At 44.9% G+C, this 23,906-nt stretch overlaps 1 protein-coding gene and 1 pseudogene across 3 annotated transcripts; one reads left to right on the top strand and one right to left on the bottom strand.

Annotated features, from left to right (window-relative positions):
* Positions 1 to 7,362: 7,362 nt before the first annotated feature.
* Positions 7,363 to 11,043, top strand: LOC115205001 (endonuclease domain-containing 1 protein-like; annotated as a pseudogene).
* Positions 11,044 to 12,645: 1,602 nt separating this feature from the next.
* LOC115205183 (zinc finger and SCAN domain-containing protein 22) lies at positions 12,646 to 18,413 on the bottom strand. 3 transcript variants are annotated; one of them, XM_029770897.1, is made up of 5 exons: positions 18,180 to 18,413; positions 17,232 to 17,587; positions 16,154 to 16,353; positions 14,405 to 14,522; positions 12,646 to 14,191 (listed from the first exon to the last, which is right to left on the bottom strand). In XM_029770897.1, the coding sequence occupies exons 2-5, from the start codon at positions 17,524 to 17,526 to the stop codon at positions 13,098 to 13,100; spliced, it is 1,707 nt and encodes a 568-aa protein (XP_029626757.1). In that variant the 5' UTR covers positions 17,527 to 17,587; positions 18,180 to 18,413; the 3' UTR covers positions 12,646 to 13,097. The 3 variants fall into 3 exon arrangements, with proteins under 3 accessions (XP_029626757.1, XP_029626758.1, XP_029626759.1); XM_029770898.1 differs by having other exon boundaries at positions 12,646 to 14,188; positions 18,180 to 18,411; XM_029770899.1 differs by lacking the exons at positions 17,232 to 17,587; positions 18,180 to 18,413 and having other exon boundaries at positions 16,154 to 16,739.
* Between the last annotated feature and the right edge of the window lie 5,493 nt (positions 18,414 to 23,906).

Below are 23,906 nucleotides of genomic sequence, written 5' to 3'. Positions count from 1 at the left end.
CTGTTGAAGTTTGTGAGGGTCTTAGGGGCCAAGCCTAATTTCTTCAGCCTCCTGAGGTTGAAGAGGTGCTGCTGCGCCTTCTTCACCACACTGTCAGTGTGAAGGGACCATTTCAGGTCCTCGTGATGTGTACGCCGAGGAACTTGAAGCTTTTGACCCTCTCCACTGCGGCTCCGTCGGTGTGGACGGGAGACGGGGGCGTGCTCTCTCTGCTGTCTCCTGTAGTCCACGATCAGCTCCTTTGTTTTGTTGACGTTGAAGGAGAGGTTATTCTCCTGGTACCACTCCACCAGGTCTGTCACCTCCTTTCTGTAGGCGGTCTTGTCATTGTTGGTAATCAGGTCTACCACTTTGTCAGCAAACATGATGATTGAGTTGGAGATGTGCATGGCCATGCAGTCATGGGTAAACAGGGAGCACAGGAAGGGGAAGTCTAAGACCCAGTTGCACAGGGAGGGGTTCAGACCCAGGGCTTAGTGATGAGATTGGAGGCCACTATGGTGTTGAATGCTGAGCTGTAGTCGATGAAAAGCATTATTACATAGGTATTCCTCTTGTCCAGGTGGGATAGGGCCGTGTGCAGTGCGATGGTGATTGCATTGACCTGGATCTGTTGGGGCGGTATGCACGAGCCTCACCTTTTCAAGGCAGTGTTCTGGGAACAGTGCATCTACATGTCCACAGAGCCCCGTGGGCAGAGGCGTAGAGAACCAGGTATTGCTCTGGCCCAGTTCCATTTAGGTTCCTGGCTCCTACTTTTATGCACCCCCTGAAGCACTGTTTATTATCTATGCATAGTCACTTTACCTCTACCTACATGTACATATTACCTCGACTAACTGGTGCCCCCGCACATTGACTCTGTACTGGTACCCCCTGTATATAGCCTCACTACTGTTATTTTATTGTTGCTCTTTAATTATTATTTATTTTTTACAGTTTATTTGAGTAGATAGGTTCTTAACACTTATTTTTCTTAAAACTGCATTGTTGGTTAAGGGCTTGTAAGTCAGCATTTCACTGTAAGGTCGACACCGGTTGTATTCGGCGCGCGTGACAAATAACATTTGATTTGGTTTGAAATCTAAAAGGACTAGATAGGTGAAATCAAATGTATGCTTGAATATTAATGAAGTTGTATTTGAGGGAGGCGCCAGAGTGTTATAGGAGCTGCATAAATGTAGTGTAGGCCTAACTGTAATAATGTTATGTAAGTGTATCAGAGGGGTCTGTGACGAGGCTTTAAACCAGGTGTTGTCCAGAGGGTTTGAAACGTTCCAGAACACTGCCTTGAAAATGTGAGGCTCGTACATGAGTCAGCACTCTGATTAAAGGCTTGAAACTTAAAGGCCCAGTGCATTCAAAAACGGGACTGTCCTGTGTTTTATATACACTGAGTATACCAAACATTAGGAACACCTTCCTAATATTGAGCTGCATCCCCCTCCCCATTTTGCCATCAGAACAGCCTCAATTCGTTGAGGCGTGGACTCTGGAAGGTGTCGAAAGCGTTCCACAGGGACGCTGGCCCATGTTGCAGTGCTTCCCACCGTTGTGTCAAGTTGGCTGGATGTCCTTTGGGTGGTGGACCATTCTTGATACACACAGGAAACTGTGGATTTAACAAGTGACATAAATACGGATCATAACTTTCACCTGGATTCCCCTGGACAGTCTATGTCATGGAAAGTACAGGTATTCTTAATGTTTTGTATACTCAGTGTATATTTTCACACTATGAGGTTGGAATATTACTGTGAAATTGTTAAAATGATGATAATGCCCTTTTAGAGTAAAAGCACCTTAAATTTCAGCCTGTTTTGGTGGGAGTTTTGACCTGCCTGGTGACATCACCAGGTGGTAAATTAGTTAATAGACCTATAAGAAAGAGAGTTCCAAACCTCTCTGCCAATACCAGCTGGTTTTCAGTTTTCCCCTCCCCACTCAGACCACTCCCAGATAGTCCTAGCTGAATTCTTGCTTGAGTAATCGCTCTTAACTAAGAAGCTATTTTTGTTCATTTTTGACCATTTTCATTTAAAACAATCACATTAAGGTACTTAATTGTTACCCAGAAATGATTTGATATTGAGATAAAATGGCTGCATTGGACCTTTAACAAATCCATCAGTTGAACGTCAGCAGCTTCCATCCCACCAAGGGGGAACGGGGAAATACCTATGGGTCTACAAATTAAACCTGTTATCTGTCACATTTTGGGTTATTCTATGGTCAGCTTCTGGGCAGTGCTTGTCCCCCAGTCAGTCCTCAGTGTCAGCTATGATATGACACCTTGAGTTTGAAAAAAATTACTTGGGGTTATTGAACTACAGTAGGTGAAATGGATTTACATCCGGTAACGGAATTATGGAAACGGAATAACATCATTGGTCCCTGATCTATACTACACTAGAAATGCATAATTATGGATAAGAATATCATTCTGTTCATGGTGATGTATCCTGAATAACTACAAAAAGGTAGAAATATGCAATATCGTTATTTTGCATATTTGGGTATTATTCTACACACTGGCTATTATTTGAATGAGCTCCGTCCACAAACAAGACCACTTTGGTTGGTCCGGACCAGACCCAATCTGAACCAATCATAGGCATCTATGTTTCACGAGTTTGGTCATCACAGCACAGTAGAGTAAAGTTCAGTATAGTAAAGTAGATATGTTCAGTACAGTATAGTACAATCCAGTACATTATAAACTGGGTGGTTTGAGCCCTGAATGTTGATTGGCTGACAGTCGTGGTACACCACCGGTATGACAAAACATTTATTTTTACTGTTCTAATTACATTGGTAACCAGTTTATAATAGCAACAAGGCACCTCGGGGGATTTGTGGTATACAGTGGGGGAAAAAAGTATTTCATCCCCTGCTGATTTTGTACGTTTGCCCACTGATAAAGAAAGGATCCGTCTATAATTTTAATGGTAGGTTTATTTGAACAGTGAGAGACAGAATAACAACAAAAATATTGAGAAAAACACATCAAAAATGTTATAAATTGATTTGCATTTTAATGAGGGAAATAAGTATTTGACCCCCTCTCAATCAGAAATATTTCTGGCTCCCAGGTGTCTTTTATACAGGTAACGAGCTGAGATTAGGAGCACAGGGAGTGCTCCTAACCGCAGCTTGTTACCTGTAAAAAAGACACCTGTCCACAGAAGCAATCAATCAATCAGATTCCAAACTCTCCACCATGGCCAAGACCAAAGAGCTCTCCAAGGATGTCAGGGACAAGATTGTAGACCTACACAAGGCTGGAATGGGCTACAAGACCATCGCCAAGCAGCTTGGTGAGAAGGTGACAACATTTGGTGCGATTATTCGCAAATGGAAGAAACACAAAAGAACTGTCAATCTCCCTCGGCCTGGGGCTCCATGCAAGATCTCACCTTGTGGGGTTGCAATGATCATGAGAACGGTGAGGAATCAGTCCAGAACTACACGGGAGGATCTTGTCAATGATCTCAAGGCAGCTGGGACCATAGTCACCAAGAAAACAATTGGTAACACACTACGCCGTGAAGGACTGAAATCCTGCAGCACCCGCAAGGTCCCCCTGCTCAAGAATACATATACATGCCCGTCTGAAGTTTGCCAATGAACATCTGAATGATTCAGAGGACAACTGGTGAAAGTGTTGTGGTCAGATGAGACCAAAATGGAGCTCTTTGGCATCAACTCAACTCGCCGTGTTTGGAGGAGGAGGAATGCTGCCTATGACCCCAAGAACACCATCTCCACCGTCAAACATGGAGGTGGAAACATTATGCTTTGGGGGTGTTTTTCTGCTAAGGGGACAGGACAACTTTACCGCATCATTTGACGGGGCCATGTACTGTCAAATCTTGGGTGAGAACCTCCTTCCCTCAGCCAGGGCATTGAAAATGGGTCGTGGATGGGATTCCAGCGTGACAATGACCCAAAACACACGGCCAAGGCAACAAAGGAGTGGCTCAAGAAGAAGCACATTAAGGTCCTGGAGTGGCCTAGCCAGTCTCCAGACCTTAATCCCATAGAAAATCTGTGGAGGGAGCTGAAGGTTCGAGTTGCCAAACGTCAGCCTCGAAACCTTAATGACTTGGAGAAGATCTGCAAAGAGGAGTGGGACAAAATCCCTCCTGAGATGTGTGCAAACCTGGTGGCCAACTACAAGAAACATCTGACCTCTGTGATTGCCAACAAGGGTTTTGCCACCAAGTACTAAGTCATGTTTTGCAGAGGGGTCAAATACTTATTTCCCTCATTAAAATGCAAATCATTTTATAACATTTTTGACATGCGTTTTTCTGGATTTTTTGTTGTTATTCTTTCTCTCACTGTTCAAATAAACCTACCATTACAATTATAGACTGATCATTTCTTTGTAAGTGGGCAAACGTACAAAATCAGCAGGGGATCAAATACTTTTTTCCCCCACTGTATGGGCAGCGTTGCATCGTGCCTAAGGACAGCCCTTACCCATTGGCCATACAGTGCATTCAAAAGTATTCAGACCCCTTCCCCTTTTCGTTAAGTTACAGGCTTATTCTAAAATGGATTAAATAAAATGTACTCATCAATCTACACACAATGCCCCATAATGACTAAGCGAAAACAGGTTTTTAGAAATGTTTGCAAATGTATTAAAAATGAAAAACAGAAATACCTTATTTACGTAAGTATTCACACCCTTTGCTATGAGACTCGAAATTGAGCTCAGGTGCATCCTGTTTCCATTGACCATCCTTGAGATGTTTCTACAACTTGATTGGAGTCCACCTGTGGTAAATTCAATTGATTGGACATGATTTGGAAAGGCACACACCTGACTATGTAAGGTCCCACAGTCCACAGTCGAAATAATTGTTCGTAGAGCTCCGAGACAGGGTTGTGTCGAGGTACAGATCTGGGGAAGGGTACCAAATAATGTCTGCAGCATTGAAGGTCCCCAAGAACACAGTGGCCTCCATCATTCTTAAATGGAAGAAGTTTGGAACCACTAAGACTCTTCCAAGAGCTGGCCGCGTGGCCAAACTGAGCAATCAGGGGAGCAGGCGGTGACCAAGAACTCGATGGTCACTCTGTCAGAGGTCCAGAGTTCCTCTGTGGCGATGGGAGAACCTTCCACAAGGACAACCAACTCTCAAGATTGAACTCTTTGGCCTGAATGCCAAGTGTCACATCTGGAGGAAACCTGGCACCATCCTTATGGTGAAGCATGGTGGTGGCAGCATCATGCTGTGGGGATGTTTTTCAGCGGCAGGGACTGGGAGACTAGTCAGGATCAAGGGAAAGATGAAGGGAGCAAAGTACAGAGAGATCCTTGATGAGAACCTGCTCCAGAGCACTCAGGACCTCAGACTGGGGCGAAGGTTGACCTTCCAACAGGACAACAACCCTAAGCACACAGCCAAGACAACAAAGGACTGGCTTTGGGACAAGTCTTTGAATGTCCTTAAGTGGCCCAGCCAGAGCCGGACTTAAACCCGATCGACCATCTCTGGAGAGACCTGAAAATAGCTGTGCAGCAACGCTCCCCATCCAACCTGACAGAGCTTGAGAGGATCTGCAGAGAAGAATGGGAGAAACTCCCCAAATACAGGTGTGCCGAGCTTGTAGCGTCATAACCAAGAAGACTCAAGGCTGTAATCGCTTCCAAAGGTGCTTCAACAAAGTGCTGGGTAAAGTGTCTGAATACTTACGTAAATGTGTTTTACATTTTTTTTATAAATTTGCAAAAATTTCTAAAAAACTGTTTTTGCTTTGTCATTATGGGGTATTGTGTATAGATTGAGGAGGAAAAAATGATTTCATACATTTTAGAATAAGGCTGTGACGTAACAAAATGTGGAAAAAGTCAAGGGGTCTGAATACTTTCTAAATGCACTGTATACCATACCCCGTCGGGCCGTATTGCTTAATTATACTGCACTCGTGTGCTTTACTGAACTCTAGTTTACAGGACTGTACTGTTCTGTACTGTGCTGTCCAGTCTTGTGAAACATAGACGTCTATGATTGGTTCAGATTTGGTCCTACCAGGACGGACTGACCAAATTTCAACTACTTTTCAACGTCCATGGACGTCGGGTGTCGGTCGGTGCTCAGTGGGCGAGGAAACTTGTTACAGGAAATGGAAAGAGGGTAGGGGGTAGGTGTCATGGTAGGAGTCATTAAGAGCCAGGACACGTGGCATTAACTGGAGAGAGAGAGAAGAGAGAGAGGCAGAGAGAGAGAGAGAGGGAGGTGTTGTCCAGACTGTTTTCAAAGTCTTGCTTTGACCACCAGATGATGGAAAGACAAAGAAAACAGTTATGAGCTGAACATAACAGTATGCCAGTATTTCCCATTGTAGTCAATTCAATTGCAGTAATTCCGTTAAAGATTTTTCAGTAATTACGTTACGGATTTGGTAACAGAATTACGAGTTTTAATCACTTAATAATTTTAAAAAATCAGTAAAATCACTATAACTAATTGATAGGTCTACCATTACTTGTTACTTCTGTGAACTTTTATTATCCTCCCTCCTCATGAGGGAGAGACATTATAAAATATCTCCAAGATATGTGGGTTTTTGGTAATGGAATTTCAAGGCTCAAGTCAATGTTTCTTAATCTTACAGAAGGCAAATAGTTTCTCCAAAAGTAAATATAAGTGTTGATATTAGTTGGCAGAGGTCTTTACTTCAACATTATTGTGTTTTAATATATTTCTAATACCTTTTAAGACTTTCTGGTAGATGTTGTCTAAGACCCCGTTTCCATCTATTTGACCAGATATCAAAGCCTTTGCTTATTTCAAATTTTCGAATAAAAAATGGTTGAAATATGTGCCGTAATTTCTCAAAAATATAGACTCTTAGCTTTCATTTGACACCCAATTTGATAAGCTCCTATGAACTTTACATGTTGGTGCTCATGGGTCCTTTACATGGAAATGCCCTTAATAGTCAAGGGTAGTGACCATGTGTGTCCCAGAAGGACTGTATATTTCCCAGAAGACACTATGGTCAGGAGGGGGAAGTTCAGTTGCATCTCAAGGAAACAGAAGGGGATGAGAGGTGTCAGATGAACGTGTCACCCGGAGAATTTCTGCTCACTGGGTATAAAAGACTGATCTTGTGCACCAGTCCTGTGTCACATCATAAAAAGACCACTCTCCATCGATTGCACAGGTGCCTCAACACACAGTGAACAAAAGAGTAGGGCTCTCTGTAGAGAGCTGGACTGACTTGGGTAGGAGTGGACTGAGCTGAAGAACGACTGACTGAGTGACAAGGGTCTGTGACCAGTTTCGGCTGACAGATACACAGGCTTTTCTCTATAACACACACAGCCCAGTGCTCAACAGGAGGATGCCTGTCTCATGTAGGGGGGCTCTGCTCTTGCTTCTAGCCAGTCTTGGAGGTCTGCTCTGGGGGGAGGTGGGTGACTTCACCCCCTGCCTCTGGTTCTTCTACATGAAGACTCCCCCAACAGCCGTAGGGGGAGAGGGGTACCAGCCCATCTGCCAGCGCTATAGGAACCAGTACCATTTTGCCAGCCTGTACCAATGCCAGAGCAGTGCTCCTCTCTACTCTTCCTACATACTTACCCCTGGCGGAGGCAAACGGCCCAGAAACAAGTGGATGTATGAACCACAGGTGAGTATACAGTATGTTTGTGTGTGTAACTGTGTATTACATTCAATGTCAATTCCATTTTATTCTACTCAATTCAAGAAAAATACTTTATTTATGGTGTGTTTGCGTGAAGCCAGCAGTTCTTAGAAAAGTGCTTAAGCAGTGTGACTTCTCTCACCCAAAGCAATTCAAACAAAGTAATGTCATTATTATGTAATCTGGGAAATATTATGTTTCTGTTTCCCTTTTTAAAGTGGAAATGACAGCGTTTTAGCAAGATGACATTTTATTAAAATCTGTTCATATACACTCCCAGAATAGAATGTTTGGGAATTAGCCTCTACACGATCGGTGTGTCCCCTGCGGCACGGTTGAGCTAACGTAGGCTAATTTGATTAGCATGAGGTTGTAAGTAACAAGAACATTTCCCAGGACATAGACATATGTGATATTGGCAGAAAGCTTAAATTCTTGTTAATCTAACTGCACTGTCCAATTTACAGTAGCTATTACAGTGAAAGAATACCATGTTATTGTTTGAGGAGAGTGCACAGTTATGAACTTGAAAATGTATTAATAAACCAATTAGGCACATTTGTGGCATGTGTCTGTACACTATCCCTCTGCTGCTCGCTGTAAACCAGACACACGAAAGCAGCGCAATTGAAGTTGAGTTCACTGATGCGAGCGCAGTAGATGACTCAACAGGTTGACAAATTTATACTCGCTTGTGTGTCCTATTTGGCCCGCGTGCCTTGTATTTGACACGTGTGCTAACCTATTAGCCATGTTACAACTGACTTGTGATCATTGCTATTGTTAGTTTGATTGTATTGACATTCCCAGCCTTAGTTAAAGTCGGCCATTTTTGTTAAAAATATTGAGTCATTGAAACTGAAACAGTGCATCCCTAAAGGCCAGCTGTGATTTCAGTGGCGATTTTAGCATGTAAATCCTGGTGTGGCAAACAAAATGTGGGACGCATGCCAACAAAGCCACAACAGAACACTAAACAATACATTCATTGCACTATAACAGTGACAAACGGTGCCTACAAACTGTTAGGGCCAACAGCAGTCCCAACACCTTACCTCTACTACAACTGGCAGCGGAGCCTTGCTTGGCAGTGAAACAGTTCATTCAGCCTCATTTACTGCCTTTAAAAAAACAAAGCTGATATGGCTGACTTGCTTAAACAAATGTAGTTTCTACTGACAATTGAGATGTATAAACTATGGCATAAGGGGACGACAAGCGGATAAGAGGCAATCCGTAATTTCGATTAAGACATTAATGAGCGAGCTAGGATGGACGCAGTCAATATAACTCTTTGTTCAGCACTTTTGAAATGCACAGCGACATAATTCAGAACATGGCCGTTCATACAGTGTTCTCCCTGTACATCAAGTCAGAACCGTAGGATAAATAAAGGGGCATATAAGCAAACAATGAAAGTTCTTGCAATATTCAATGATTACATTTCTCAAAAACAGGTTATAGGCTACATGTGCACCACCAAGTCAGAACAGTAGTGAAATTCAGAGGTGAAAATAGACCAAATTATTAGGTTGAGGCACATGGGCTACTAACAGCTTACTGCACAACATACACTTAGTATTACTTTATTAGCTACAGTATACATATCTCCCTGGCATATTACATAATTTATAGAGCAGCATACAATATATTTTTGGACTCCCCTTGTTGTGCAGTGCTCCCTTGAACAGGAAGGTGGCGCTGCGGTCCTTTGTGGGCAAATGTTGTCATCAAAGTCTGGCATTCTTTGGGTTTATGGTGCTTTCAAGACAACAGGGAACTCGGGGGTGGGGTGGGGGGGTTGAATCATGATGATGTCAGTGATCTTCAGGTCGTACTCTAGAAAGAGGCCTGAGTTCCGGAGTTCAAAACATATTTTCCCACTCGTAGCTTGTTTTTTCGTGCACTTCTAATGTAACTCTATGGCAGCACCCAAGGGGATTGAATTTTCTAGCTCTACCCTTAGACTTGGCGGTGACGTAGTGTCCCCGTGAGTGACAGAACACTGAGCCAATCACAGCGCAACACTCCGTATTTTCTGCTGGCTTGCCCCACCACTACAGAAAGCACTGAGCTAGGCTGAAACACCTGCATTTTGGAGATGCCTTACTCAAGAAAACAATGTTTGTATGCGGCTTTAATAACTCAATGATATATTATTATTTTAACATTGTTTGCAAACTGATATGTGACATGTATTAATGCCAAAATAACATGTGAAACAGGCAAAAATGTGGGGGCTCAAAACAGGTGCCCCAACTGCCCTGAATGACAGATTGCCACTGTGTGATTTACAACCTGATAGCAATAAGTACCAAGAAATGTATTGGTGAATTATATTAGTCATGCATTCATCTATTCTGCTAACAATGCCTCACTTTACATAATGGAATTTTGAATCAAACAGAACCCATTTTTAAAGCCTCCTATAAAGTTTTTTAAGGATAAACTGTGAATTTTGTTTTTGACTAATATTATGATTTCCTGTTTGTTTCATATCTGCAAAGTAGTTAAATGCTGCCAGTTCCACTTTAAACTCAAACCACTACCTAGTGATTTCCAGGAATAAAAAGACTGGATCATAATTGAAGCTGAGGCCTGTGTTTGTTCTTATTTCTCTAAATTATATTCGTATACCCAACAGCTCAGAGTAATCACCAGTGATAGAATGTTATTACACTGTTAAAAAGTACAAATGTAGGTTGAAGCATCTTTCTCTGTGCTGGGTTTAATCTCAGTTTTCCCTCTCTGTGTGTTCTAAGTTGGCGTTCTCCAGTACCAGTCCAGAGATGCATTGTTTCCCGCGCCATGGCCCTGTGGACCAGAACGTGGTGGAGAGCCAGGTGGTGCTCCAGGACTACACCAGCTCCTCCTATACTAAGGGTCACCTCAACCCCAGCCTGCACCACTAAGGCCCAGAGGACCACCGTGCCACCTACACCCTCAGCAACGTGGTCCCTCAGCGGGCAGCCTCAAACTCTAGGCCCCTGGGCTCAGCTGGAGGTTGAGATGAGGGCCCGGATGGGTGATTACTGCATGGGGCCGGCGTTTGTGGTGACACTGCCATACCTCTCTGAGTGCTGGATGGCCAACCGAGTGGCGGTGCCAGAGTACATGTGGTCTGCCTACTGCTGCCCCTCCGAAAACTCTAGTCTCCCCGCCCGAGACCCTACTTTCCATCATATTCCGCTGTGGGTCAGAACGACCCTCAGAGTGGAGGGGAGATTGGACCGGTGGACCCCCAGGCGAAAGGCCTCTGTTCGAGGGTACGATGTGAAGCGGTTGCCCCTGGACACCGTGGAGACTATTCTACAGCATCCACATCAGCCAGTTTCACACCCAATGTCGATGAGCAGGTATGTTAGTAAGATAGTGTGATTGTTATGGACTGTCCATATTCGGTGAAAAATAAAATGCTACCGTTTTCACACCAGTTAGAGTACACACACACACACACCCACTGATCACTAATCTGCTTAAATGGTTGCTAGAGAATATCATGTTTCGTGAAAATGAGGATATGCGTTGAATAATTACGCAAGCAAAGATTAAAGCAGATAGATTTTTTTTTTTTTTTTAGGTATGATAACCGCATGAATGAAAAAACAACAGAGCTCTCAGCTGTGAACGGAATCTTCTCCAAATACAAATGAAACCTTTGTTCACATGCAGCTTGTGTCAAGGTCACTGATGAATGCAAATCACAGACGAGGTTACCTTGAGTTGATCTTTGCTCTGGTACAAGGACCTAGAGGAGCTGATGTGAACACACTTCCTTTACTTTGTAGTCCACCACCAATTGTTGTGTATGTGTGTGACTATATGACTACAGAAGTTTGTACTGCTTCTGTAAGGAGAGATGGAGAGCATTAAGTTAGTCTGATTAATCAGGCTGTACATGTTATATACAGCCTGAAACTAATGCCTGCAAAATTGTGGAAATGTTCCTTACAAGCCAGAATGTTGAATAAAGTCACACTTAAAACTTACTCTACCGGTTTATCCTTCAGCTGCTCGAGACAAAATATCCACAGGAAAGTGTTATGACTTTTTAGAGCCAGCACATTGATTTGGCACCAAGGTAAATTAGTTTATAGTGGATATTCAGTTCTCTCGTCAATAGCTATTTAACCAAGAATGTCATGACAATGAAAATGGTACGGAAATCAGTGGAGAGAGAACAATCCACATTTTTTGTATCGAATTAGATTTTTTGGAATATTGAAATCAGAATTTAAAAAATATTCACACAAAAAAAGGTGATTGTTCTCCATCCTCCCCAGATTCAAAATATAAAATGTTTGTCATAGCTATTGGCGAGAGAATCTCAAATAACCAATATAAAACTTGGTGCTTACCAAACCATATACCTACCACAGGTTGGTGGCACCTTAACTGTGGAGAACAGGCTTGTGGTAATGACTGGAGCGGAGTCAACAGAATGGCATATAGTTTCCAGGTGTTAGATGCCATTCCATATGCTCTGTTCCGGCCATTATTATGAGCTGTTCTCCACTCAGCAGCCTCCTGTGATACCTACATATACCTGCTTGTAACAGTCAGTGTAATGAATATGCTCCAGATCTCGATTTGAAGCTCCTGCATGCTTGGACTTGTAGTTTAAGAATCTCACCCACCGTGGTCTTTAACAAGACGCCCACGATTAAAGCATGCTGTGACAAAGTCGACATCTCTAGTTTCTGCCAGTGAATGGACACTATTCTAGAACGTTATCAGTAGGTGTTGCTGATACACTGGCTTATTTTCCCTGGCTGAGTTTGGCGAGACATCGCGACCTAGCGTCTAAAATCCTAATGACACCAACAAGAAGTAGCATGTTTGCTACAGTAGCACCAAAGTAGTATACTAAATTCCAGCTAGTCTGGGGGGGGGGAAACTAAACAATTTCTAGCTGAACACTAACCTTGTTGGCAATTGACAACATGAGAGGACTGACAGTATATGAAAGGAGACCATTGGTCACTGAATAAAGTCAAGTGTTTATTCCTGATGAATAATACAGAAAACAAACAGTACAAAATACCAAAATTGTTATCGTCATCATTGATAAAGTCAAGATACAAGGCCATGATTGATGTATTCAAAGTGAAAATTTCATAATATAAAGATACAATGTACATTTGAGAAACATACAAAAAACACACAAGTTTCTCCATGTACAATTCGACAGCTCAGCTCAACCTGGATGACCAGGTTGAGCTAAAGCTCTCACCTTTTTTTGGAGTACGTAGAAGTTGTCCCTAACCACTGATACAAGGTCAGAGCTTTAGATTGCATTTCTAATGGTCAACTTCAGGATTGAGGCCAGGGTAAAATGATCTTAGATCTGTTAGGGAGCAACTACCTTTAGCAGGAATTTCTTTCAACTTTCCCCTCCCCCAAACAAATCCTGGTAAATCTCAATTATCAAACTATAAAAAGCACTCGTGGTTTTTGAGCTGCTCGGGTTCGCTGAAGCCTTTTCCACACTGAGAGCACTGGTGGGCGCTGCCGGCCTTGTCTCTGTCTCCACTGTGGATCAGCTGGTGTCTTTTCAGGTACTCTACCCTGCTGAAACGCCTGCCGCACACCTCGCACCCGTACGGACGCTCGCCCGTGTGGATCCGCTGGTGCCTCTCCAGGTTGCTTAGGCGACTAAAGCTCCGCCCGCACTGCTGGCAGCAGTGTGGCCTCTCTCCAGTGTGAACCACCTGGTGCCTCTCCAGCGAGCGCGAGTGTGTGAAGCCCTTCCCACAGAGCTCGCAGCGGTGGGGTCGCTCGGCCGCGCACACACACTCGTGGTTCTTCAGGGCCCAGGCATGGCTGAAGGCGTGGCCGCATGAGGCGCAGGGGAATAGGGTGGCCTCCGTCCCTCCCTGCAGGTGGGTGTCCCCCAGGGGGCAGGGGTGCTCCTCCAGCTCAGCCTCGTTGGCAAAGCCCCCACCGCACTGCATGCAGAAATGCATCAGGTCTCCGGTCTCCTCCTCACCACTATCATCCACGCTACCCGGAGCAGATGGGTGATGCAGGGCCTCATCTGAGCCTCCCTGCTCCTCCATCACCTCACTGTCCCTCAGCCTCTTGGGCCAGCGTGGCTGCAGCGCTCCTCCAGCCCCCCCTGGCAGTGCCCTCTCACGTTCCTTCAGACGGGCACCAGGACCCTGCAGGGCATCACTAGAGTCCCTCTCTGAGGGTGTGGGACTCCCCAGCGCTCCCTCCTGTTCCAACCCATCCAGACCAATGTACTTCTGGCCCAGGCTGAACTCGCTGCCTGCCATTACTTCCGGGTCAGGGCTCATGGAGCCATGGTTAGAGCCTGCTGTGGGAGGGATCCTTAGGGCTGCTTGCTGGCGCCCCCTCTCTGCCCTCAGGGCCGTCTCCAGCCCACTCAGGTCCTCCACACTCAGCACCCCCTCCGACACCTCTGTTGGAGGGGACCCCACGTCCCACTCCTCCTCTTCATGCCTCATCGCTGAGGGCCGCTTCAGGGCCTCCTGGGCCATAGGGCTGAACTCCATGTCTCCTACTGGGCAGAGAGATGGAGAGGGTCTGTTAGAGGAGCAGTACTATGAAGGCACATGCAAACAAACAACGGACTGCAGACAACACTGTACAGAGCCAAAGGCGTTAACAAGTGTCCTGTGAAACCTACAAGAAAACTTCAGCATTCCCATCGGGGTTATTGCTCTATCCAACAGTTGTTGTTATCATGTTTTTGGTTCCGAGCTGGTGTCAGTACCTTCGCTGTGGGTTCTGGATCCAGTATGACGGTTCTGGTTGGGCGGGTCCATCTTGAGGGCTTCCTTGATCAGCCGCAGAGACGCAGGCTGGTAGCCCCCCTCCACCATGTCACTGGACTACAGAGAGCAAAAAAAAAAAAAAAAAAAACTACATTACCCACAATGGACTACAACACAGTAACATTAATGCAGAGTTCACGAGCACACCCAGCATTTCATGCAAAGTGCACTTTCATAAGTATCCCCAAGTCACAAGAACACTGTTCCAAGTTTTACACTGTGCATTTTCTGTAAACGTACAATGTTTACACAGTTTAAGATGACATGAAGAAAAGTAATTGTATTATTTAAGTCGCCTGGTAGAATACACAACTGTTCCGTCCTAAAATTATATTCATGTTTAGGGTCTACAACGTTCTACACTCGAGTGCACTTTCGGAACAAGCACTTCTGCACCCGAATATCAAATCGGTGTCTGTCCAACATCCACGCCGTCTACCAGCACTGCTGCAGTTCGTCAGTCACTCAAACACAGCAGATTAAAAACATTGTTCTCACTCTTACCACGCGCAGATAAACTTCACTGAACAAAAATATAAAAACGCAACATGTAGTGTTGGTCCCATGCTTCATGAGCTGAAATAAAAGATCCCAGAAATATTCCATATGCACAAAAAAAAACAATTTCTCTCCCTGTTAGTGAGCATTTCTCTTTTTGCCAAGATAATCCATCCACCTGACAGGTGTGGCATATCAAGAAGATGATTTAAACAGCATGATCATTACACATATAAAAATGTGCAGTTGTCACAATGCCACAGATGTCTCAAGTTGAGGTAGCATGCATTCGGCATGCTGACTGCAGGAATGTCCACCAGCGCTGTTGCCAGAGAATTGAATGTTTATTTCTCTCCCATAAGCCGACTCCCCACGTAGTTTCAGAGAATTTGTCAGTACGTCCAACCGGCTTCACAACCGCAGACCACGCGTATGGGGGTCATGTGGGAGAGCGGTTTGCAGATGTCAACATTGTAAACAGTGCCCCATGGTGGCGGTGGGGTTATGGCATGGGCAGGAATAAGCTACAGACAACGAAAACAACCGCATTTTATTGATGGCAATTTGGATTGCACATAGATAGAGTGATGAGATCTTGAGGCCCATCACCTCATGTTTCAGCATAATGCTGCACAGCCCCATGTTGCAAGGATCTGTACGCAACTCCTGGAAGCTGAACATTCCCCAGGTCTTCCATGGCCTGCATACTTACCAGACATGTCACCCCATCGAGCATGTGTGGGATGCTCTGAATCGACGTGTATGACAGCGTGTTCCAGTTCCCGCCAATATCCAGCAACTTCGCCCAGCCATTGACGAGGAGTGGGACAACATTCCACAGGCCACAATCAACAGCCTGATCAACTCAATGAGAAGGAGATGTGTCGCGCTGGATGAGGCAAATGGTGGTCACACCAGATAGTGACTGGTTTTCTGATCCATGCCCAACGTTATTTAAAAAAAATAATAATTACGGTATCTGTGACCAACAGATGCATATCTGCATTCCCAGTCATGTGAAATCCATAGATTAGGGCCTAATAAATGCATTTCAATTGACTGGTTTTACTTATATGACCTGTAAGACAGTAAAATCTTTGAAATTGTTACATGTTGCGTTTAGATTTGTGTTCAGTATAGTGGTCTCTGATGCAGTGAATGACATATTCAGACTCCTCGGAAAACCTCACCTCCTCTTTGATGTTGTCCGTCTCCTCCCCCTCTCCCGAAACACAGCCCCCCTCCTCCTCTAGTTCTCCTTCCTCCCCGGGGAACTGAATGAGGTACAGCTCGCGTGCCTCCTTCCACCCTCCCCCCGTTACTACCCTGGCTGCTCCTCCTCCTTCCTCCCCCGCGCCTCCAAAGGCAAGGCCCAGCGTCTGCTTTCCTCCTGAGGAGGATGGGAGAGAGGAAAGGGAGCGGATGGGGTGAGGAGGAGGAGGAGGGAGCATTAAGGAAAGAGTGGGAGGGACAGAGCGGTGATATAAATAGAGGGGGAAGGGAGAGAGCATTATGAAGGAGAGGAAGGAAAGCAGGGAGAGGAGGAGGGATGGCAGGGAGCGGGAGAGAGGCATGAAGGATGGAGGGGAGCGGTGACAGAAGTGGAGAAGTTGGGGGAAGGGAGAAAGCATGTTGAAGGAGAGCGGGAGGAGGAGGGATGGCATGGCGCAGGAGAGAGCATGGAGGAGAGGGGGTGAGAGGGGAGCAGTGACAGTGGAGGAGTTGGGGGAAGGGAGAGAGCATGAAGGAAAGGAGGCAGAGTAGGGAGAAGGAGAGAGGAAGCGTAAAGGAGAGCAGAGGGGGTGGGAGTGAAAAGGGGAGAGGAAAGGGAATAGAGAATTGGAGGAGGTGGGGGCAGGGAGAAGGAGAGGGCAGGATGAAGAGCAGAGGGAGGGAGGGAGGGAGGGAGGAGAGGGGTCGTGATGGAGAGCGGAGATAGGAGTGGGGGAGGTGAAAGAGAAAATGAAGAGGAGGTGGGGGAGGGAGAGCGGAGGAGTAGAGAGGGAAGGAGAGATGAGACAGCTCAGCCTCTGCCAGATGGCTTCCAACATAACAAGCACCTCTTCACACAAGCATTACAGGCTTTCGACTTAATGGTACACAAGAAATCAACTTGTATTGATGTGATATGCAATCACATAACATTTCAATCATAATATGATGAATGATGTTTAATGTCAGTTTTATACATAGGGAAAGACAAATACATAAACTACTTTATGGTCCGTGATGCTTTTGTGGCTGTACTTACTAAATATGAACACTTACGAGGCACTTCAATTTTTCGCTTTTTCCGCCCACCGTCCTCAGACACTATCAAACCAGCATTGCGGCGATTCTCTGCCCACCCCATCCCGTACTTGCGTTCATTTCTCAGTTTGTTCTCCGTCAGTCGGAGTCGGAGTTTCAGAGCGTCCATTTCCTTCCTGTTCAGCGATATTTCCACCAGATAGTCATTCACCGTGTCCTGGAACAGTTTGGTGATCTCGCACACCGATGCGCGGATCAAACTGTCCATGACCGAGGTTAGGTGGGTCTGGAACGTCTCCACCGAGTCCGCCATGGGTTCGCTGCCTTGACGATCACACGATGGCTATGGGAAACTGGACCAGGCAGCTATTCAACTGTAACACGAAAAGTAATAACTAGAGTCGAACGTTACCAAGTCACATTATCAGTGAGTGACAACGGTACGTTAGTCAGCAGCATCATACATACCTGTAATTAAACCAAGTACCTAACGTTAGCTAACTTCTGAAGGATTATAATTGTTCTTGCTAGTAATTAAGATAGTAGCCTAGCTACTCACTACCAACAAATGCAGCAGTTGAGCAAGAGAGCCTAACGTCGTATGGCGCGAGGAAAAACAAGTAGCACACCTACCACACCGTGAATGTGAACCCAGCTTTACCGCGCGACCTAGCTACCACACTTGAGGGTTAGCTAGCTAGCTAACGTTAGCTTGGTTGCTACCATAAGCGTTATAAATCCAGCTAACTCGACCACTATTACAACACCACTAAGGCTAGACCATACTATGTGGCAACACTAACGTTACAGTACAAAGCCAGCTAACTAACGATCGTCGCTATCCGACCGTATAAAGCTCCCTTCATGAATACAACGCTAGCTAGCTCGCTAACGTTAACCTACAGCTCAAGCACATATTTGGCTCAAGTGGCAGCTAGGCTAGTAATTCTAGCTAGCGTTACGTACCGTGCAGTCGCTGAAATCAGGATAACGAACCACCGTTTGATATAAACGACAACCGATACGTATGAACACCGTAGATAAGCCAAGCGTCAATATGACAAAGGAAAAATAGATCCAACTTTATATCCTCCCTTCCAAACACCGTTGAGGACATCGCGCATGCGTAGTAGACATTACCGTATACAACCACATCCTAAAAAATTGTCATTTTGAGGCGATGCATGGGTTTAGACGATTGACGTATATAAAACCTGGATTGCTGACGCTATGTATTGGCCATATTGGCACTCCCTAGGTCGGAGGAGCAGTCCTCCATAGAGCCTCACAGTGGAGGTGTCATAATACCCATAAAACCTAACTGTCAAACAGAGGCGTCACTACGGACCCGGGTTTGATCCCGGGCTGTATCACAACCAGCTGTGACCGGGAGGCCCATAGAGCACCGTCTGGGTTAGGAGAGGGTTTGGCTGGGGTAGGCCGTCAATGTAAATAAGAATTTGTTCTTAACTGACTTGCCTAGTTAAATAAAAGGTCATTCATTTTCCCATAGGGAATTTTAGAATCACTTAAAATAAGGGTTGTGTTTCGTGTAGGCTTACCCTGGTGACATTTCGATAACTCACCTTGTCCGAGAGATTTACATGGTTATTAATATATTTGTCTCTATTTACTCTCCGACATCATGCAAAGCAGACATCATGCAAAGCGACAAATCCCTGCAAGCTCCTGCACTTCATCTCTAGCTGATATCTTTGCTAACTGGTATTGTGTCAATTTAAAACGTGCACAAGACAGTTCACAGAATTGTCCATTTAAATACATTTTGGCAATTTATTCAATACTACATTTAACTAGCATTAGATAGTTAATCCAGAGATTCTTACATTTGCCTCGATTTGGCAGTCTTGTCCAGATCATAGCATTTGCAGTTCTTTATTATCGTCACATTAGCAACTAATTAGCGGTAAATTTGCTCCCCTTTGGTCAGTGTGGCGAGGGATGTTCTGATCAATAAATTGCAAAACTCGTGCAGCACACACCATACCAGAAATACTAAGAAATTAGGAGATGTGAAACTCAATTCATAATATAACCCATTGTGTTCATTGCCCATAGAGATAGGACTCTAGTGCACAAAAGCCCATTTAGGATGGGTAGCGCCATCGAGGACTTTCACCATTTTGAAGTAGTCAACTTTGTGAGGCTTCCTATGGGATCAGCCAATGAATTATGCTTGTGAGCAAACATTCCATAACTGTAGATGGCAGTAAATCGCCAACCTTGGCTTTATACCTGTTCAAATAAATAACATACTTCAGCTGGCAGTATGCACCCTTTCACGGAACCCAAACCGTCTGTGCGCGTGCGCCATCGTGCATACATTTATTTTGTCCCCCCACGCCAAACGCATGTTAAAATATAACAACAAACTCTGAACCAATTACATTCATTTAGGAACAGGTCAAAAAGCATGAAACATTTATGGCAATTTAGCTAGCTTGCTGTTGCTAGCTAATTTGTCCTGGGATATAGTTAAACATCGAGTTGTTATTTTACCTGAAATGCACAAGGTCCTCTACTCCGACAATTAATCCACACATAAAACGGTCAACCGAATCATTTCTAGTCATCTCTCCTCCTTCCAGGCTTTTTCATCTTTGAATTTATATGGTTATTGGCATCTAAACTTTCATAGTATTACTACACCAACCGGCAACACAGTTCGTTTTTCAATCACCCACGTGGGTATAACCAATGAGGAGATGGCACGTGGGTACCTGCTTCTATAAACCAATGAGGAGATGGGAGAGGCAGGACTTGCAGCGCGATCTGCGTCAGAAATAGGACTTCTATTTTGATTTCTAAATTGATTTTGCAAAAGCGGTGTAGTCAGCCTGTTTGAGTTTGTTTACCAACTCATAGAAGTATACTGAACAAAAATATAAATGCAACATGCAACAATTTAAAAGACTTGACTGAGTTACAGTTCATATAAGGAAATCAGTCAATTGAAATAAATACATTAGGCCCTAATCTATGGATTTCACACAACTTGGTATACAGATATGCACCTGTTGGTCACAGGCACCTTTAAAAAAAGATATGGGCGTGTAATATTCATATGTGTAAACATACTGAATTATAAATTGGATGCATTTTACCGCCGTATCATACTGTGCTATGATTGGTTAAGACCACCCAGATGGTTAGGTCATGGTCAGTTGATCATGGTTGGAGATAAGTGAACATGCCAGTAGCTAGCTAATAAAGAGCTACGTTAAGAAATATCCTGTAGTACTGCATTTTATTATTTTGTACAAAGCGTACAAAACAAGACATGGTGTCAGAGTAAAAGGTCTTAAAAGATGGATTTTTCTGGAGTTCCTTCACCTCGAATGGACTGGGAGTCTACAAACTGACCCGATGCATGGCGTAAGTACAAACAGCATGTGGAGCTGATGTTCACGGGTCCTCTGAAGGAAAGAGGAGAAGAGGAAAAATGCAGCTACCTGCTCCTCTGGATCGGTGAAAAAGGGAGAGATATTTACAACACATGGACACTTACTGAGGCTGAATCAAAGGTACTGAAAACATACTACGATTGTTTTGAGGCATATGTTTTGCCGAAGACAATACGATTTTCGCTAGGTACAAATTCCATGAGAAAGTACAGGGAGCTAGCGAGTCTTTTTGAACAGTTTGTGACTGAGCTGCATCTGCTTGTGAAAGACTGTGATTATGCAAACAAGGATGAGATGGTTAAGGACTGTATTGTATTTGGAATACAAGCAGTGCACGCAGTCAGGCAGACATCAAAGCACACCTACAGTGCACAGAGAGCACGTTTTAGAATGGAGAGAGACAACTCCAAAACAGACCGACACAGACTCAAAAGACCCCAAAACATGTGGATATTGTGGATACAAAGTGCATGGCGAACAAGGAAATTGCCCAGCTAAAGGCAAAACAGTGTACTAAATGTGGAAAATGGAATCACTTTGCAAAAGTGTGCAGAGCTTACCATGGAAAAACAGTACACGCAGTGAGTGAAGATGAAATGTCAATCAAAGAGTCAAACGCTGATGAACTGTTTATTGATTCAGTGACACAGAAATGTCAAATATCAGAGACCGAGCAAGCCTTTGCTGACATTGAGATAGGAACACAAGGCACAGAGCTAAAATTCAAACTAGACACTGTGCACAAGTATCACATTATTCCTCTGAATAAGTACCACAGCTTGACATCTGAGTGCTACAGCCCACCATGCGCAGACTGACTGGTTATGGTGGTGAACAGCTCCCAGTAAAAGACACATGCACTTTCAAATGCAAATACAAGGAAAGTGACATGATGTTGGACTTTTACGTTGTTGACAGGAGAGCACCTGCAGTGCTAGGTCTTAAAGCATGTTTAGACATGGACCTCATCAAGCTAGTTTTATCAGTGACAGCACCAGTAGAGACAGAAAATGTACTGGAGGAGTTTGCGGATGTTTTTACAGGAATAGGATTATTCCCAGGAGAATGTACCATTCACCTTGACCCAGATGCAACCCCTGTGGTCTACCCACCGAGAAAGATTCCCCTTGCTCTTCGTGCCCGTCTGAAAAAAGAGTTGGAGAGCATGGAGCAATCTGACATAGTCACCAAGGTTACAGAACCGACTGACTGGGTAAACGCGTTAGTGGTGGTGGAGAAACCACGCACAGGCAAGCTCCGAGTATGCCTCGACCCAAGATACTTGAACAAGGCTATCAAACGCCCCCATTACCCTTTACCGACGCTAGATGGCATCACACACAAGCTAGCGGGAGCACACTACTTCAGTGTCATGGACGCTAGATCAGGCTACTGGGCTATCAAGCTCACAGAAGAGTCATCTAAGCTCACAACATTCAACACACCGTTTGGACGCTACAGGTTTTGTCACCTGCCTTTTGGGATTATCTCAGCCCAAGACGAGTTTCAGCGAAAGATCGACGAAGTGTACGAAGGCCTCGACGGAGTTGTGGCAATTGTGGACGACATCCTTGTCTATGGTCGAACCAAAGAGGAGCACGACCAAAACCTCCGCGCGATGCTGCAAATGTCCCGCGAGAGAGGAGTCCGGCTCAACCCCGAGAAGAGCACAGTCGGCGCTACAGAGGTCAGCTACTTCGGACATCTTCTCACAGTGAATGGAATCAAGCCAGATCCACAGAAGATCTCAGCCATAAAATAAATGGAGCCACCAAAGAACCGTGCAGAGCTGGAAACAGTGCTTGGCATGGTCAACTACTTAGCCAAGTTCGCACCCAGCCTCTCCAATGCTTATGCACCCCTGCGTCAACTGCTAAAGCAGTCCAGTGAGTTTCTCTGGCACAAGCAACACGACATTGCTTTCCAGAATGTGAAAGACTTGATCACGAGAGAAGCAGGACCAATCCTTGCCTACTATGACCCCAACAAAGAGCTCAGACTCCAAGTGGACGCGTCAAAGTATGGACTAGGTGCAGTGCTACTGCAAGAAGGAAAGCCCATCGGCTACGCTTCCAAATCTCTCATAGACTGTGAAATCAACTATGCTCAAATTGAAAAGGAGCTGTACGCCATTCTGTTCGGATGTTAACGTTTCCATCAGTACGTATATGGACGACAAGTCATTGTGGAATCCGACCACAAGCCCCTTGAGTCAATCATGAGGAAACCACTAGCCGCAGCCCCGCCAAGGCTACAGAGAATGATCCTTCAACTACAAAAATACGACTTCACAATCACTCACCGTCCAGGGAAAGACATCCCTGTCGCAGACACACTCTCCAGGAAGTTTCTTACCTACAAGGACAGCAGCCTCAGTGAAGGCATGGACATGCAAGTACACACTGTGTACAGCAACTTACCAGTTAGTGACACAAAACTGAAGGAGATCCAAGCAGAAACAGAAAAGGACTCACAACTCGCACAGCTGAGGAAAGTCATACAGGGTGGATGGCCTGAGGAGAGGAGAAAATACCCTCAGAGCGTCTCAGAATTCTGGAACCATTGTGATGAACTATCACAGATCAACGGAATAATTTTCAAAGGCGAGAAAATCATTATTCCTACCAGTCTCAGAGAAGAGATGTTGACAAAGATCCATGCTGGACACATGGGCATGGAAAAGTGCAAACAGAGAGCACGGGACATTTTGTTTTGGCCCGGAATGTGCATACAAATAGAGGACATTGTTGGTAAATGTGCCATATGTCTCCAACGACGCCCCTCAAACACCAAAGAGCCAATGTTACCTCACTGTATCCCAGACCGACCCTGGCAGGTCGTGGCAGCCGATCTGTTCACCTGGAACAACGAGGACTACATCGTAACAGTGGACTACTACAGCCGATACTTTGAACTCGACAAGCATCACAGCACCACATCTGCAGCTGTGATACACAAGCTGAAAGCAGCCTTTGCCAGGCATGGCATTGTAGAGACTTTAATATCTGACAATGGGCCCCGTTACAAATCAAATGAGTTTGAATCCTTCACAAAAGCATGGGAGTTTACACATGTCACCACAAGCCCACATTACCCTCATAGTAATGGCCTTGCTGAAAAATCTGTGCAGATTGCTAAATCACTCATGGACAAAGCAAAAGCAGACAAGAGAGACCCCTACCTCAGTCTCCTTGAATACCGCAACACTCCAGTTGACAACTTCAAATCACCAGCCCAGCTGTTGATGAGCTGCAGACTTCGCTCAATC

This window comes from Salmo trutta, chromosome 13 (genome assembly GCF_901001165.1).
Source record: "Salmo trutta chromosome 13, fSalTru1.1, whole genome shotgun sequence".
Taxonomy (NCBI): Eukaryota; Metazoa; Chordata; class Actinopteri; order Salmoniformes; family Salmonidae; genus Salmo; species Salmo trutta.
This window is presented reverse-complemented; position numbering and strand designations above follow the sequence as displayed.